This window comes from Carassius auratus, chromosome 19 (assembly GCF_003368295.1).
Source record: "Carassius auratus strain Wakin chromosome 19, ASM336829v1, whole genome shotgun sequence".
NCBI classification, from domain to species: Eukaryota; Metazoa; Chordata; class Actinopteri; order Cypriniformes; family Cyprinidae; genus Carassius; species Carassius auratus.
The window spans coordinates 20152466-20171065 of record NC_039261.1 but is presented as its reverse complement, the minus strand read 5'-3'; the positions used below and the strand labels follow the sequence as shown (position 1 = coordinate 20171065).

Genomic DNA, 18600 nt, shown 5'->3' with positions numbered 1-18600 from the left:
ATGTCTTTCTGTTGAAAGACTCTGTGAGTAATCAACAGGCTAGATAAAACCAGAGTACAACAAATGCACTGAAAGACACCAATGTTGCACAATAAACTCCTGTAAGTGGATGACTGCATGCATTAACAAATATTAACTAACAAACAATCAGCAATATTTTTTTCTTAATCTTTGTTAGTAAATAAAAATATAACTGTTCTTTGTTAGTTCATAGCTCAGATCCATTAAACAATATTAACAGATACAACTTCTGATTTTTATAATGCATTCAGAAATGTCAAAGTTATTAATAACTGCAGAGCAAAAAAGACGTTCTTCCTTTGTATTTCTCTGTAGTTTTCCAGGTCATATATCTAAACAAAAATGTATGTTCTATATATTAATATATTAAGTCCCAGATTTATTTAATATTATTTATTTTTTAGAAATCACATAATTTAAATTATCATTTTTTTTAATCTCAAAAATACATTATTTTTATTATGAATTTGAGCTTAAGTCTTATTTATCTGTATTGGAAAAAAAAAAAAAAATATGCAGGAAGGTTTTTTTTCCCGCAGTATGCTTTAGAAGTATTTTTCAGTGTTACTTCATATTATCTAATGTAGTTCATTAATATTAATCAATGCATTATAGCATATTGTTATGCAAATTAATTATTATCAAATGTATTGTTTATTTGGCTTTACTATAGTGATGAATATTAAACTATTGAATGTTTTTTAGTCATGCATTATGACATTAACAACAGACATGATGCTGCACAAGTTTGAGGGTACACATAAAACTGTTTACGAGTTCTTTTAAGGATGTGGGCACATTTTTTTCAGATGGTAATTGCGGTAACTGCATCATGTTGTGAACACGTTTACAGATGTAAGGAGCTGGAAGTAGGACTGTGGTTGTGAGACGGTTTAATTGTTAGCTTGAAGGTGAATAATAAATATGTCACAGTGTATAAAACTATACAGTGGAAGCATGAGCTGCAGTGTGTTAGACGTCTCGTTACACGTGGTCCTCGAAGGTCTGCATGTGTGTTTTGAGCGCCAGCACACGCGTGTACGACGGCGCAGCGGAGCGGTAGAAGTCCAGACCCGTGAGCAGCTCCACGTCTCTCACTCGAGCCGTGTGTAACTTCAGCAGATCCTCCACCCAGAGAGACTCGTCCTCCAAACTCTGCACAGAGACACGGGGCACTGTTATCTCACTTGACCTCCTGAAATCTAAATATTTAATATATGTTTGGTATTATAAGTATTCAAATGTATAAATACTGAAACTATCACAATTCAAATAGTCAATCATATACACAAATTTAAATACTGGAAATCAAATATTCACATTTAAAACAGTCAAATGATCAAATTCAAATATAAAACAAAAAAATGAAAATCAAAAGATTAAATTCAAATATTTAAATAAAATACAGAAAATCAAATATTTAAATTCAAATACTTAAAATACTGAAAATCAATTATTTAAATACAATACAGAAAATCAAGTATTTAAATACAATTATTTAAATATAATACGAAAAAATCAAATGATCAAATTCAAATATTTTATATAAAATACGGAAAATCTATTATTTAAATTCAATATTTAAATAAAATATTGAAAATCAATTATTTAAATATTATACTGAAAATCAAATGATCAAATTTAAATATTTAAATAAAATATTTAAAATAAAATATTTAAATTCAAATATTTAAATAAAATACTGAAAATCAATTATTTAAATTCAAATATTTAAATAAAATACAGAAAATCAAATATTTAAATTCAAATACTTAAAATACTGAAAATCAATTATTTAAATACAATACAGAAAATCAAGTATTTAAATACAATTATTTAAATATAATACGGAAAATCAAATGATCAAATTCAAATATTTTATATAAAATACGGAAAATCTATTATTTAAATTCAATATTTAAATAAAATATTGAAAATCAATTATTTAAATATTATACTGAAAATCAAATGATCAAATTTAAATATTTAAATAAAATATTTAAAATAAAATATTTAAATTCAAATATTTAAATAAAATACTGAAAATCAATTATTTAAATTCAAATATTTAAATAAAATACTGAAAATCAATTATTTAAATTAAAATATTTAAATAAAATACTGAAAATCAAATGATCAAATTCAAATATTTTAAATTCTGAAAATCCAACACTAAAATTCTAATTCAAATGATCAAGACACATATTCAAGTGAAAATCCTGAAAATCTGAATTCAAGTGAAAGTCAAATCATATTCATATACTGAAAATCAAATAGTCGAATATTCAAAGTAAAACAAGAATGAGTATTTTAAAAACAAATGTATATTACAACCCCAATTCCAGAGAAGTTGGGACAATTCGTAAAATGCTATAAAATTAAGAATCTGTGATTTGTTAATTCTCTGTAACTTTTATTTAATTGACACAAGTACTATTACCATATGTCTGTAAAGGGAGCCTGGGGCCTCATTTATCAACAGATATGTGTGTAATGAGTGTGTAAGAAGAGTTTAACACGTAGTGTGGAATCTATCGACTTGTACTTATACGTAGAAATGTGTGTAAATATAAGCACCCCTCTGAGCATGCTTACGCAATCTAGTGGTAGAATACTAACACTACACTTACAAATATTTAAGAGTGTCACAGTAAGCATTAAGCAATACATGTCCTGTGTTTCCTTTAATAATAAAACTTTCTATGTATTATTGGTTTAGTTTTAAACAGACTGGTTGTGTAACTGGTGTCAAACCTTATAAAAGACAGCAGTGATGTGACGATGGCTTATCTCGCTTCATTAAACAACTTTAAAGATGATTTTCTCAATATTTAGACATATATTATTCTCCTAACAAACCAATCAATGGAGAGATGATTTATTCAGCTTCAGATCATGTTTAAATCTCAAATTTAGAAAAATGTAAACTTAATACTTTTTTTTGGTTTTGTGCTCCAGGATCACAAATGGTTCATTGAAGGAATTTCCGAATTGTGATTGTGAACGTGCATGGTATTTACGTAAGAACCGCGTGCCTCTCTAATCTCTTCAACGGAAAACACTTACAAAAATTCCGAGTTTTCGAGTTTTATTGAAAAAGTTTCTATTGCGTGATGCTTGAGACTATAAATCATTCAGACAACTGTATAAATGAAATCATAGCCAGAGGTAAAGGTCTAGAGCTACAATTGTAGTTTATAAATTATAAAATGTACTGTAATTTATTTATTTATGTATATTTTTTTAAAGACTGCTGAGCTTCTGAAGTCTTGTATTGATTGATTGATTGATTTACTTTACTATCGCCTTAGGGAAATTTGTTGCTTGCGTTTCACACGTACAGCACCGACAATACACATAATACAAACATAATAAAGAATAAATTAAAATAAAACTAAGAATAAGATACACACAATCAAGGCTGAGAGCCCCTCAGTAAGCATGACCTTTGATCAACAGTTTAACTGTCTGTGGCAGGAAGGAGTTTTCCCCGTTTTTATAAATCCCTAGCATCCTGAATCTTCTCCCCGAAGGTAATTTCTCAAAGTTAACAAACAGGGGATGACTACTGTCTGCTGTGATTTTTGTTGCTTTACTAAGGCGTCTGTTTTGGTAAATTTGTTCAAGACCTCTCAAAGGGATACCAATTATTTTGCTCGCTGTACTCAAAACTTTCCTAATCAAACTCTTTTGTTTCATTGTGGCATATCCAAACTAACAGGTGATGTAAAAACACTTTCAGTAAAAGAGTTAAACAACTCTAAGGATTGAGATGCTTACATTAAGTGACATCATCTTCCGAAGACTCCTTCCTAAAATCAATACACATCTCCTTTGTTTTTAAAATACTTTACTTAAGATTTTACATGTCACACCAAGAGATAAATTAATCTAAAACAGGTCCGTGACTGTCCTCGTCCCCTTTTAGTAGACTAACTAGTGCAGAATCATCTGCAAATTTGATAAGAGATCTACCTGAGTGGGCACTTATACTGTTATTTGTGTAGAATATAAACATTAGGGGTGAGAGGACACAGCCTTGTGGTGCTCCGACATTAGTAATTTGTTTATCTGATATTGATCCACCCACACTCACTCGCTGTACTCTGTTCCTTAAAAAGTCCCCCAACCACACAATCAGTCCCCCATCCAGGCTAAACTCTTTGGTTAATCTTTCGACCAACACAGCTGGCAATATAGTATTAAAAGCCAATGAAAAAAAAGGGAATACGATTTTCACATGGTTTTCTGAATCTTTAGGATGCGAATATACAATGTGCAACAATGTTGCATCATCCACGCCCTTATTTGGCTGATAGGCAAACTGCAAAGGGTCCAATATATGACACTACATACCTTTTAACAAGCCTTTCAAAGCTTTTAAACACCAAAGAGGTCAGTGCAATTGGTCGAAAGTCACTTAACTCTAATGGTTAACTGATTTTAGGAAAAGGTATAATAGTTGAAGTTTTCCAGATAGTTGTTACTTTGCATTGATCTAAAGATCTTTGAAATAGTGAAGTAAAACCGTGGATAATGGCTCAGCACAGTTTTGTAATCCTTGTCCACAGATGCTGTCAGGCCCGGGACTCTCATACTCAATCATGTGTGTGATACTTCTGTTGTATCAAGAGAGACTGGACGAAAACTTTGCATGCAACACTTTAACACTTAGTATACTGGATTCTCAAACCATGAAACACTGTACTAAGTAAGACAGGTGTGTGATTCGCTCCGCTGTTGTGCAGGAGGATTGTGAGCGCTTGTGTAAGGGATGTAATGGTGAAGCCCCTCAGCACTGATTCACTGTCTGAACCACAGACTTTAACAAACACTGCTCTTTCCAAACCCTACTATTTCCTCATTACGTTAAGAACAAAATGACACATTTACTAAGGTGAATCATAAAGCTGTGTCAGTGTGGCTAAATTAATGACTCTGTGTTTCTGCTTCTTGCGTCAGAACAAGGCTGCATCGTAGTGCTGCGTTCATCACCACAGACACACTCATACTGTAGATCCATTACACAACTATACAGGTATTCAGGCTCTAAGATGACCTCTAGACTGGACTATTGTAATGCACTTCTAGGTGGTTGTCCTGCTTCTTCAATAAACAAGCTACAGGTCGTCCAAAATGCAGCAGCTAGAGTCCTTACCAGGTCAAGAAAATATGATCATATTACCCCAATTTTACAGTCTCTGCACTGGCTACCTATTAAGTTCTGTATCAGTTACAAATTATCATTACTTACCTATAAAGCCCTAAATGGTTTAGCCCCTGCGTACCTAACTAGCCTTCTACCACGCTACAACCCATCACGCACCCTAAGGTCACAAAACGCTGGACTTTTGGTAGTTCCTAGGATAGCAAAGTCCACTAAAGGAGGTAGAGCTTTCTCACATTTGGCTCCCAAACTCTGGAATAGCCTTCCTGATAATGTTCAGGGTTCAGACACACTCTCTCTGTTTAAATCTAGATTAAAAACACATCTCTTTCGCCAAGCATTCAAATAATGCATCTCTTAAATTGTGAGTGTAGTTGCATCTCATCAAATGTGCATTCTTATTCTTTAGCTTGGGTTAGACTAATTAATTTGACTTTGTTGGATCAGCAGCTATGCTAATGATGTCTCTATGTGTTTCTCTGTTTCTGCTGGGATCTTCATCCCGTGGTAACTAGGATTTACACAAGCTCCAGTCTGGATCCAGAACACCTGAGAAGAGATGATGAAACACACACAACTACCAGATTTTGCCATACTGGACATCAACCTGAAATAGTCACCACTGATAAACTATTACTAAACGTTCTCTAGAATCTTTACTTTTACGTAAATCTGCTTTACAGTGACATTGTGGAAATTGCTGTGTGTTGAAAGAGTGTGTCTGTGTGTGTGTGAGAGAGAGAGAGAGAGAGAGAGAGAGAGAGTGTGTCTGTGTGTGTGTGAGAGAGAGAGAGAGAGAGAGAGAGTGTGTGTCTGTGTGTGTGTCTGTGTGTGAGAGAGAGAGAGAGAGAGAGAGAGAGAGAGAGAGTGTGTCTGTGTGTGTGTGTGTCTGTGTGTGTGTGAGAGAGAGAGAGTGTCTGTGTGTGTCTGTGTGTGTGTGTGTGTGTGGTTTGTTTTGATTCTAAATGTCTCCATCTGCTGGTCAAACCCAAGACTTACATTATATAAATATACTGCACACATCATATTATTTACTATCAAATTACTAATAATATTTATGCACATTATTCATATTTATTTTCACAGGAAAACATCTTACAAACACTACACACTTCTCACGTGTGTGTGTGTGCGCATGCGTGTGTGTGTGACTGACGTTGGGGGCTCTCTCAGTTGTCGTCTGTGTGTGTGTGTGTGTGTCTGTCTGTGTATGTGTCTGTGTATGTGTGTGTGTGTGTGTGTGTGTGAGTGTGTGTGTGTGCTCTTGTTTTTGTATCATATCAGGACACAACTCTGTATAATGACATGGGTATAACACAGGTATTACAAGGAGAGGGTGACTTATGAGGACATAACCCATGTCCCCATTTTTCAAAACACTTATAAATCATACAGAATGAGTTTTTTTGAGAAAGTAAAAATGCACAAAGTTTCCTGTGAGGGTTAGGGTTAGGTGTAGGGTTGGTGAAGGACGATAGAATATACAGTTTGTACAGTATAAAAACCATTACACCTATTCACTCCTTGTTTACTGCTCTGGATTCTTTCATATGGTGTTGTGGCTGTGTACCCCCTTTCAAATGGACTGATCCAAGATGGCGCAACAGTGCTGACATGTTTTTGTGTCTGGTTTTTTGATTTGTGTGAAGAGTTTTTAAAGTTTTAATTAGTTTGTCTTTTCATATATTTTTATTTTTAATTGCCTGCTGGCTAGTTTGCAAACTAGTTACTGGTCTTCGTTTGATTTTACTAGCGTTTTTCACCGCTACCAAATCAGCACATGTCAGATTGTGCTTTTCATCTGCATCTCTGGATTTACTAATATCATCGCAGTTTTCGTCTTGTTACTTTGCCTGGACCTTCTGTTGTTGGTGCGGAGCCCTGCTGACCCATTACCGTTGATCTGCTGGCATGGTCTTGAAGTCTGGTTTGTTATCCCCGGCCCGGTAGCCCTGGCCATAGCAGCTCTACTTACGTTGGCCTGCCTGGATCCTCTGCTGTCGCCGCGGAGTGGCGCCACACCATCCCGGTCGTGGTCTTGAAGTCTGGTTTGTTGGTCTGCGGGCGTGGTCGTTGGAGCTTGTCTGTTGTGCTCGGCCTGGTTGGCTCGGGTCTTTGCGGCTTTGCCTTGTTGGCCTGCATGGACCTTTCTTTTGTCGGCGCGGAGCTCTGCAAACCTGTGGTGACTGATTTGCCGGCGTGCGTGGTGTTAAAGCTGATGCCTTTGGCTGCTAGACGCCCTGCCTCGCAATCTTCTACTGCATTGCCCATCAAACTGTTGCTTTTTTTTTGCTGCTTATTGGACGCTAATTTTTCAGCTTCACTATTGACGCTTGCAGGTCTGTTTGTTTATTTGCTAGGCCCTGCAAGGCCCTACTTTGTTTGTCTGTTTCAACATGTCTAGTATGCTATTGTTTAGGCTAGAAATCACTGTTTTTATTCAATGTAGAGTCCAAAGCCCCTCTCAACAAATCTTTAATTGTCCTTTTGTTATACCCCCTACATATGTGGAGACTTCATCAAGATTAACTGGTGTTTCCAGAGATGTAATCTCTCTTTTTATTTCCCAACATTTAGGTTTACCGTCATTGAACCCACAACTCACTATACCCTTGCCAACATATTATGCCTTCAATTTATTTTATCATGTTCAGAATTCTGTTTCTATTCTGTTGTAGCCGTGTCTGAATCTTGGCTTAGGAAACCCATAAAAAAATTCTGAAATTTCTATTCCCAACTATACAATTTTTCGTCAGGATAGAACTACCAAGGGAGGTGGAGTTGTAATCTATGGCAGAGATAATTTGCAGATTTCTGTTTTACTGTCCAGATCTGTGCCCAAACAGTTTGAGCTTCTACTCTTAAAAATCCATCTTTTTAGAAATAAGTCGCTCACTGTTGCTACCTGTTACAGACCTCCCTCAGCCCCCAGCTGTGCCCTGGATGCTATTTGTGAATTGATTGCCCCGCACCTATCTTCAGAGTTTGTGTTGCTGGGTGATTTGAACTTGGACATGCTTAATGCATCGGCTGCTCTTCAATCTAGGATAGACGCTCTCAATCTTACACAAATCATCAATGAACCCACTAGATACAATCCTAAATCCGTAAATGCGGGTACTATCATAGATATCATTCTGACTAATATGCCCTCCAATTATACCTCCTCTGTTTTTAACCAGGATCTGAGCGATCATTGCATAATTGCCTGTGTTCGTAATGGGTTTGTGGTCAAACGATCACCCCTCATTACTGTCAAACGTTCTTTAAAACACTTCTGTGAACAGGCTTTTTTATACGATCTGTCTCAGGTACCTTGGAATGGTATCGAACTCATTCCATCAGTAGATGATGCCTGGTTTCTTTTTAAAAATACTTTTTTAACTGTATTAAATAGGCACGCTCCTTTTTAAAAACTGAGAACCAAAAACAGGTATAGTCCTTGGTTTACCCCAGACTTGACTGCTCTAAATCAACAAAAAAACATCTTGTGGCGCATTGCATTAGCATCAAAAAGTCCCCGAGATATGCAACTTTTTCGGGAAATCAGGAACAAATACACACAGTCAGTTAGAAAAGCTAAGGCCTGTTTTTTTAAACTTGTTTAAGTCATTTTTCTTTTACACAAATACAGACAGCCGATGTGTTGAAAGAACTGCTAAATCTGGATCCCTATAAATCTGCTGGGCTGGACAATATAGATCCTTCCTTTTTAAAATTATCAGCTGAATTTATTGCGACTCCTATTAGCACCATATTTAATCTCACGTTGGTATCATGTGAGATTCCCAAAGATTGGAAAGCTGCCGCGGTCATCCCCCTCTTCAAAGTGGGAGACACATTAGACCCAAATTGTTACAGACCTATATCTATTCTGCCATGTACTGCGAAAATATTCGAAAGCCTAATTAATAAACAGATTATAAAATATTTTGAGTTCCACCATTTATTCTCAGCCGCGCAATCTGGTTTCAGAGCTGGTCATGGATGCACTTCTGCCACGCTAAAGGTACTTAATGATGTCATAACCTCTATCGATAGTAAACATAATTGTGCAGCCGTCTTTATTGATCTTGCCAAGGCTTTTGACTCGGTCAATCATTGTGTTCTTATTGACAGACTTAATAACCTTGGTTTCTCAAGAGAATGCATTGCTTGGTTCTCAGATTATGTTTTAGACAGAGTTCAGTGTGTAAAATCAAAGGACATGTTGTCCAGTCCTGTGGCAGTCTAAATGGGGGTGCCTCAGGGTTCAGTTCTGGGGCCAACCCTTTTTTCTATATATATCAATGAGGTTGCTAGAGCTGCTGGTGATTCGTTAATCCATTTATATGCAGATTATACCATTTTATATACATCGGGACCCTCTTTAGACTCTGTGTTAATTAACCTTCAGACTAGTTTTAATGCCATACAACATGCCTTTCTTGACCTTCACCTGCTTTTAAATGCTAATAAGACTAAATGCATGCTTTTTAATCGTACCCTGCCCACAGCTGTTCATCCGATTATCCTTACTACTCTTGACGGGACCGAATTAGAAAAAGTGGACTCCTATAAATATTTAGGTGTCTAGTTAGACAGTAAACTTAATTTTCAGATTCATATTAATTATTTACAATCGGAAATTAAATCTAGAATCGGTTTCTTATATCGTAAAACAAAGCCTCTTTTACTTATGCCGCCAAATATGCCCTTATTAAGCTTACCATCTTACCGATCCTTGATTTTGGTGATGTTGTAAACAAAATAGCCTCTAAAACTCTACTAAGTAAACTGGATGTAATTTATAAGTCTTTATTAGGCTTATCCCCTCCATATCTCAACTCACTGGTTACGGTAGCAACTTCAATTCGTAATACGCGTGCTAGTAGGTATATTTCTTTGGTCATTCCCAAAGTCAAGTCCTCTTTTGGCCGCCTTTCTTTCCAGTTCTCTGCTGCCAAAGACTGGAATGAATTGCAAAAATCTTTAAAAACAGAAGTACCGATCTCCCTTGGTAACTTTAAGCATCAGATTTCACAATTATTTACTGATTCCTGCTCTTGTTAGCAGCCCTGTTATGGTGCACTATAGAATTTTTATATTTTATTTTCCGCTTTAAGCTCTTAAGGTTTCCTTAGTGTATATGTGTAGGCTACATCATTATATTGTTCTTTGTATTACGTTTGTATGTTGTACAGGGATTGGTTTGTAGATTGGATACTTTATTTATTTCTATGTGTAACTCTGTGTTGTCACACTGTTTCTGCCTTATCTTGGCCAGGTCGCAGTTGTAAATGAGAACTTGTTCTCAACTGATTTTACCTGGTTAAATAAACGTTATTATTATTATTATTATGGGATGTCCCCACTTTTCACAAAAACAAACGTATGTGTGTGTGTGTGTCACTGACGTTGCAGGTCTCTCTGTTGTCGTCTGTGTGTGTGTGTGTGTGTGTGTGTGTGTCACTGACGTTGCAGGTCTCTCTGTTGTTGTCTGTGTGTGTGTGTGTGTGTGTGTGTGTGTGTGTCACTCACGTTGCAGCTCTCTCTGTTGTCGTCTGTGTGTGTGTGTGTGTGTGTGTGTGTGTGTGTCACTGACGTTGCAGGTCTCTCTGTTGTCGTCTGTGTGTGTGTGTGTGTGTGTGTGTGTGTGTGTGTGTGTGTCACTGACGTTGCAGGTCTCTCTGTTGTTGTCTGTGTGTGTGTGTGTGTGTGTGTGTGTGTGTGTGTGTGTGTCACTCACGTTGCAGCTCTCTCTGTTGTCGTCTCTGTGTGGCAGGATGAAGCAGGTGACTCTCAGATCTCCGTCACACTCGTCCAGCGTCTCGTTGAGTTTCTCACAGCTGCTGATGATGCTGTAGAAGTGTGTGGGGATGAAGACGGAGGCCAGTGTGTGTCTGCAACACACCGCAGAAGAGGACATCACACACACACACACACACACACAACACAGCAAACCACTTCACTTCTATCACTAAACAACATGAGGGTCAGGGCTGAGAGTTTCTCACTCTTTGATCTTCTCCTCTGTGTCTCTCAGTCCGTCGTGGTCGTGGTCAAATATGGGTCCCATCATCACATTAATGACATTATTCTCCAGACTGTATCTCCTGAGGACGACTCTCTGCAGGAAACCCCACACCCCTACACACACACACACACACTTTCATTTTTAAAATATTTAAAATAAGGCTTTAATTTTTGACTGTTTTCATTCCTGCTCATTTTCTAGAAGCACAGCTTTGTGCATGTGTTTGTGAATCATATTTTGTGAATAAATAAGTGTCAGCAGTGCAGCACTCACTCTTGAAGGCGGGGTACATGGGGACGGTGTTTGTGATGAGTGAAGCTTCATATCTGGATTCAGCCGAAGCAGAGAAATCTACAGAGATCAACACATACATCAGATTTACCTGGAACCATCCTGAGCCAAGACACTACGGCAAAACAATGCTTTTATATTCACCGGTCAATTCTGAGGCTATTTCGCTTCCATATCATGTCTCTTTTTTCAGACTAGTGGACAGAAAACATCCAAAACACACAGTGAAGTCTTTATTTTATTGCTCTTTGTCTATTTGCATCTGTAGATTTCAATTCCAATCCTCTCTATATTCTGAGAGTGTTCAATATTTAATTCACAATGATTTATACTCCTATTTATTTTACTCCTAAAAACATCAAACATTGATTAAAAACAATAGCCTTCATGATTAATCAGCTGAAGCATGGTGAGATCTCAGGCATCTTCAGTGTAATATTAATATAGATGTGTGTGTGACTGACCCGGTGGGAAGAGGAAAGCGTGTGTGATGTCTGGCACCTGGCTGTACGAGTTACATGTGTGTGTGTGATCGAGACGAGCGTCTGCTCTCACACACTCGCTGGACGACACGGCCGGAGCCTCCACCTGCGCACACACACACACACACACACACACACAGGATGAGTGTCGCTCCGTGGCTCAGAGGAACACATCTGCTTGTGATCGGTTCACACACCTGTGCTGTGAGTGTGAAGGCGCTCCACAGGGGCATGTTGAGGACGAGACTGTATCCGCTGCAGTAATCTGAGTGACACAGCTGTGTGTACGACGTCTGGAAGAGAACGGCTGGACGGCCAAACGGCAGGTGTGTGACGTCTGCACAAACACACACACACACAATCAAAAACATCACACGCTCAAGAGATTCACTCAAGAACTTTACTAGAGTCAAATAGAATGCCCCCAAGTTCCTGAATCATTGTGTATTATACGGAGTGAGGAAGCCAAGACCAAACTTAAAAACAATAATTTATTTAGGACCAAGTCATAATTAAGTTTATTTAGGCAATCTAACAATGGCCTCAGACAATATTTATTATTATGCTGTAGTGGAAGATAAAGCTTAGTATCGTCAGCGTATAGATGAAAAGAGACACCATATTTTTTAAAGATAAGAAGCCATGGGGAGCAAATACATAGAAAACAACACAGGGCCCAGGACTGAACCTTGCAGAACACCAAACCCAGAGGTATGTCAGAAGAGGAGTAACGCCCAAACTGAACATTAAAACCCTGATTTGACAAATAAGAGTGAAACCACTGTAAACCCATATCACAAAGTCCTACAGAAGACTCCTGGCATGACAGAAGAATACTGTGATCGATCTGAGAGGACAAGAGCCATGGGTTTCCCTGAATCTGTCCTGAAAATATGTGATTTAAAGACTCTCAACAGTGCTATGTAAAGCTTTAAAACCTGACTGAAAGACTCCATTAATCTAGTTATCTGTCAAGAAGGACTGAGTTACAACTTTCTCTTTAATCTCTGAAAAAAAGGAAGATTTTAAATTCTCACTCATTCTATCTGACTGGTCTGTCTTTTTTTTAAATAAGTTTTTGTGTTTAAAACGTGTCTATTCTTTATATTAATTTTATTTTTTATTTTAGATTGATACATAGTGCATAGATATATATTTAGTACTTATAAGTTTTGAGAATAGTTTTTAATAAAAAATATTTTTTATTATTGTTATTTGTTTAAATATGTCTATATAGTATTATTTATTAGTTTTATTTTATTTAGTACAAGATATACTAAAAAAAAGCAACAATCTGAAATAAATGGTAATCTTTTTTATTTGTGTTTTATTTTATTTTATTTCAGTTAACTTAATTTCTTAAGTAAAACATTTTGTTTTAGTTTTGGTTAACTATAATAACTCCAGCAGTGTTGGGGAAAGTTACTTTTAAAAGTAACTAGTTACATGACTTTTGTTACTTTTATTGGAAAGTAACTTTTGCATTACTTTTTTAATCTGGGCAGGGCTTGCTTGTTTGTTTTTAATATTTAAAGTTCTTCTTTTACAAATGTAAAAGCCCTTTTCATATGAAATGAATGCATCTCAGGCTGAAGGAAATGTAAATTCATGTCCGTGCAGTAGAAATATAAAACAAATCGTATGAAGAACATCACTCAGGAGAAGAAAGTTCAACACTATTCAGCAATAAAAAATTAAGAAAAATTAATCATTTGTAATTTTTGCTTATTAGTATGATTGCATTGGATCACTGAAGGTCAGTAGCAAAGACATAAATTAAACTGGGATTAAATACATACATTATATTTGTCTTATTTAATATATTTAATTGTTGTAGGTTTGTATAATTTTTAGTTTTTAATGATTGTGAGGAACACTGAATGTGTTTTAGAGTGAACACATGTTCATATTGAGTCTAGATCTACAGTGAGATCATGTTCACACTCACTCCTGATCTCTGTCTCCATGGCAACACCAGAACTGTCACTCAATCAGGAGAAACAAAGTAACGAGAAAAACTAACTCAGATATTTCCTTCTAAATGAAATACTTTACTAATTATTGACCCCAACACTGAACCCCAATACATACATATTGTTGGTTATATTATATTGCGCACACACATACTCAGACACACTTCCTCCATGTTTGATCACATGACCAGTCACTGTAGGATGTGAACATGAATGTGAAAGTGAAACAGATCTTAACTGTTCAACAGTCCGTCAGCAGCGGAAGGAAACCTCTGGGAACTTTCTTCAATGTTGTTCTGTGAATGAGAAGAGACTCAATGCACTGACCTGTAGAGAACACACGTGTGTGAGTGTGTGTGTGTGTGTGTATGTGTGTGTGTCGCTGACCTCGTCGTCACAGTTACAGCCCAGGTCATGAGTCACCTCAGTGGGCGGGGCTACAGTCGTGGGTGATGTCACTTCCTCTGGCCGTGTGGGGGTGTAGGGGGGGCTCCTCAACACACTGTTCAGACTGCCGTGAGTCCCGTTATTAGGAGCTGGAGTCAAACCCAGCAGATCTATACACACACACACACACACACGGACACTGCATTAATCTGTCACAACTCTCATAATCTAAGAACACTAATAAATCCAGCAGGATCTTCACCACACATGACGTTATACAGCTCGATGTTCTCAAAAACAGGCACTTCTGTCTTGAAATTGAAACTTGGTCCAAATCCCAGAAAGATTGTCTATGAGAAACAGTGCAGGTTACAGTGCTGATTAATTGATTGATTGAATTATCAATTAATTGATTGACTGATCTACCTGCATGCTGCTGATCTTGTTGTCAAAGCCATGGTCTCCAAAGAAGCCACAGGTAGCTGGAGATCTGCTCTCACACACAACACACATCACACATCACATCTCACTCTCAACTAAGATTTTGAGAAGAAGTGCGCACACACACACACACACGCTCACACTCTCTCTCTCTCTCACACACACACACTCACACACACACACACACACACACACGCACACACACACACACAGTGTCACCCACATGGCCACGTGCCACTTCCTGTCCATGAGCAGGTGCACGTCCTCGATGCGTCTGTTGTTGGCGTAATGCAGGCGTTTGGGCAGGTGCTGCTTCAGGTACGGCTTGAAGTGCTGGTTGGGCATCTTACACTGGAAACAGGTCAAAGGTCAAAGGTTACAGGAGTGCGTAGTGTACAATCACAACCCTGATTCTCCCGGGAGGATGGGTCTGATGGACTTACTGTAAGATTAGATACGATCTCCTTTGGATCATCTGAAACATAAAGAAATAATAAACATTCTATTTTGATGTTAAACAGATATTTTGCTATAAAATAAAAGTCCTGAATGCAAAAAGTTGCTTTGGATAAAAGTGTCTTCCAAACGCATGAATATATACATTTAACAGAGACAACTGACCATAACTTTGATCATTAAACTAAAATTCATTAGTTAATTAACACATCTTTGACCTGCATTACAACCACCTATTTAATTAAACCAATGCCAGACAATTTTTAGTCTTTTTCAAAATGATATTTAGTGATAATTGAAATGTATATACTCCTGGTGAACTCAGGGTTTAATAGCTTCAGGTGAATCATAAAGACAACATAAATGACAAACCATGCAATTCTCTAAGATTCAAATTGTTTTTAAGTTATAAGCTTTTACAGTACATTGTATATGTTGTGAAATTTAATCATCCACAATTTCAGTTTAGATTGCTTTGAAGAAGAAACAAAAATTTTACTGTTTAATACTGTAGTTTTACTCATATATTTTGCCAAGGCTACAAGACCTTAATATCCCAAAGTAAGCATATATATATATATATATTTTTTTTTAGTTGCTGAATAATATCTACAAACATTTTTAACAGGATAAACATTACATAAAGTGAATAAATACTGTATAAATCATTGAATTTTAGGGTGGGCCTGTAGTTTTTATTGTAGCTGAAGGTGTATGTGCTCACATGGTGTGCTGGAGCTTTTGGGGCCGATTCTTCCGGAGGATCCTGGGATCAGTGTGATAGCATCAACATCCAGTCCGTAAGAGCCCAAATACTCTGTCCGTTCACAATGAGACTCCTCCATCCCTAAACACACACACACACACACACAAACACGAGACCATTTAAACGATGGTGCTGAAGTCTTTTACATCATAACTTCTAATTCCTCATACTGATGGAAAAGCTGGTTTTCAGTGTGACTGTTGTCTTTAGAACGTGTGTGTGTGTGTGTGTGTGTGTGAGATTGTACCGTGATCGCCCACCAGGATGATGTTCACACAGCGGTGGAGGTTCATCTGTTTCAGGCCATTCATCAGCTGACCGATGATGTTATCGATCTTCTTGAGAGTGTTATCCAGCTGTCTCACACACACACACACACACACACACACACACACACACACACACACAGTAAAAACTGTTAAAACTCATGTCATACTTACCCTCCTCTAAATGTCAAACACTAATCAAAGTGTGTGTGTGTGTGTGTGTGTGTGTGTGTGTGTATGTGTCTCTGTGTGTGTGTGAGAATGTATGTATGTGTATGAGTGTGTGTGTGTGTGTGTGTGTGTGTGTGAGTGTGTGTGTTTCACCTCGTTGCTCAGAGGACCCAGGATGTGTCCGTACGCATCCGGCTGCTCTGAGTGGACAGCGTAGACATACGGCCTGGAAGATACACACCACACACAAATACACTATTAATCAGTAAAGTAACACAACTGTTACCATTACAAATATTTAAAAAGGTTTTGTTGATGAATAATATTGTGTATTATGCAAATGAGGCATTATCCAATCAAAAATGCATAAATATAATTTGCATAAACGTCCAGAACAGAAATCTGAGCATTGGTTCATAATTTCTGATTTTGTTGTCATATTAGAGTTAAAGGTTAAAAGTTAAAGTTATAATAAAATTTCTCACTGTAGTTATCATTAGTCGTCACTATAGCTATCATTATAATTGTCACTATAGTTATAATTCTTTCTAGTTATCATAAATAGTGATTAGTGTAGTTATCATATAATTTTCAGTAAGTTATTGTAGTTATAATCACTTAAGTCAAAATTACAGTCCTGCCAAGTAAAATACACTGTCCAGGTCCAGGAAAGTATGAAAAGCATGGTCAGAATACTCAACCGATTCAACCATAACGTTATGAAGCGACGACATTACTTCTTGTATGCTGTTACGAGTGCTGCCCTGCCCGCTGAGACGCCTGGTCAGTATGAAAAACACTTAGGACATCGCCACCCTGGTCAAAGCAGTTGAGCTGGAGGAAGTGGCGAACGCCCGTGAAGCAGGGGAGAGAGCGGGCCTTGCACCCCGCAGGGTGATGGAGTGGCATCCACTCGAAGGTGCACCGCGATCAATCAGCAGACCGGAGGTCCCCGACCCTGTCTGCAAGCCAATGTCCACTGAACCCCCAGCAGCCGCGACCCGAGCCTGGATGGCCGGGTGCCTTCTACACCAAGAGGGACCTTTCGGGGGGCCCAGCCCGACGGTGAAGGTAGATGGAAAAAATCGGTTCGGGCCTTGCTGGATTCCGGCAGTTTGGTCACCCCACATCCCACCTTGGTGAAGCCTCGACCCTAGCAAAAATCATGGATACCACTCACCTGCGTACATGGCGACACCCGCTATGTGCTGGCCCACTGGTGCGGGTTTCGGCGGAGCCCGGGACCTGGCACGTAGAAGTGGCCAATGTGTGCGATCTCCCTGTGCCGCTGCTCCTGGGACGGGACTGGACGGGGTTTAAGAAGCTCCTCCACACTACCAGGACGGCAGGTCGCCCAGCCCAGAATAGGCCACGGTAAAGAAGTAGGGGACCTCCCCGCCAAAAACTGGTTGGGTACAAGTACATTGCATTGATGAGGTAGACAGGGTACCGCATCCCCTCCCTCACTTTATCATAAGAAACGGTCTTCTGTACTGTGTTGCCCACAGGCAGGGGAGGTAAAAGTGCTTCTGGTTGTGCCAAAAACCAAGATAAAGACAGTCATGGAACTAGCACATGTCCATCCAATGGTGGGACACCTGGGAGTGGAAAACACAGTCCAGCGCATCCATTATCGTTTCCACTGGCCAGGCCTGGATGATGTAGTGAAACGGTTCTGCCGAAGCTGCCCTACCTGCTAGAAGACAGCGCCCCATTGACCTCCTCCCCCAGCCCACTCATTCCACTCCCTGTCATCGATGTGCCCTTCGAGCGGATAGGGGTGGATCTGGTGGGATCGCTGCTGAAGTCTGCACTGGGTCACGAACACATCCTCATCATTGTCCATTATGCCACCCGGTACCCAGAGGCCATCCCCCTTCAGACCGCCAATGCCAATAATATTGCCCGAGAGCTGTTTCTGCTGGCAAGCCAGGTTGGGATCCTGAAGGAGATACTGATGGACCAGGACACCCCCTTCATGTCTCAGGTCATGGCGGACCTCTGCCACCTCCTCAAGATTGAGTGACTAAGGATGTCGGTCTATCACCTGTAAACGGATGTGCTCATGGAGTGGTATAATTAAACCCTAAAGCAGATGCTGAGACGAGTGGTGGTGGAAGGTGTACGCTACTGGGAACTCCTGATCCTGTACATGCTCTTTGG

At 38.5% G+C, this 18600-nt stretch overlaps 1 protein-coding gene across 1 annotated transcript in view; it reads right to left on the bottom strand.

Annotated features, from left to right (window-relative positions):
- Positions 1-589: 589 nt before the first annotated feature.
- The window catches only part of LOC113119737 (ectonucleotide pyrophosphatase/phosphodiesterase family member 2-like), a 28390-nt gene continuing 10379 nt past the window's right edge, over positions 590-18600 (bottom strand). The window contains exons 11-25 of the mRNA XM_026289369.1: positions 16591-16663; positions 16248-16356; positions 15959-16081; positions 15222-15253; positions 15002-15129; positions 14764-14827; positions 14600-14687; positions 14338-14507; positions 14189-14246; positions 12175-12314; positions 11960-12083; positions 11478-11555; positions 11185-11317; positions 10917-11070; positions 590-1176 (exon numbers count right to left, since the gene is read on the bottom strand). Coding sequence (XP_026145154.1) covers positions 1006-1176; positions 10917-11070; positions 11185-11317; positions 11478-11555; positions 11960-12083; positions 12175-12314; positions 14189-14246; positions 14338-14507; positions 14600-14687; positions 14764-14827; positions 15002-15129; positions 15222-15253; positions 15959-16081; positions 16248-16356; positions 16591-16663 — 1645 coding nt within the window. The 3' untranslated portion in view covers positions 590-1005. The remainder of the gene's footprint in view (positions 1177-10916; positions 11071-11184; positions 11318-11477; positions 11556-11959; positions 12084-12174; positions 12315-14188; positions 14247-14337; positions 14508-14599; positions 14688-14763; positions 14828-15001; positions 15130-15221; positions 15254-15958; positions 16082-16247; positions 16357-16590; positions 16664-18600) is intronic.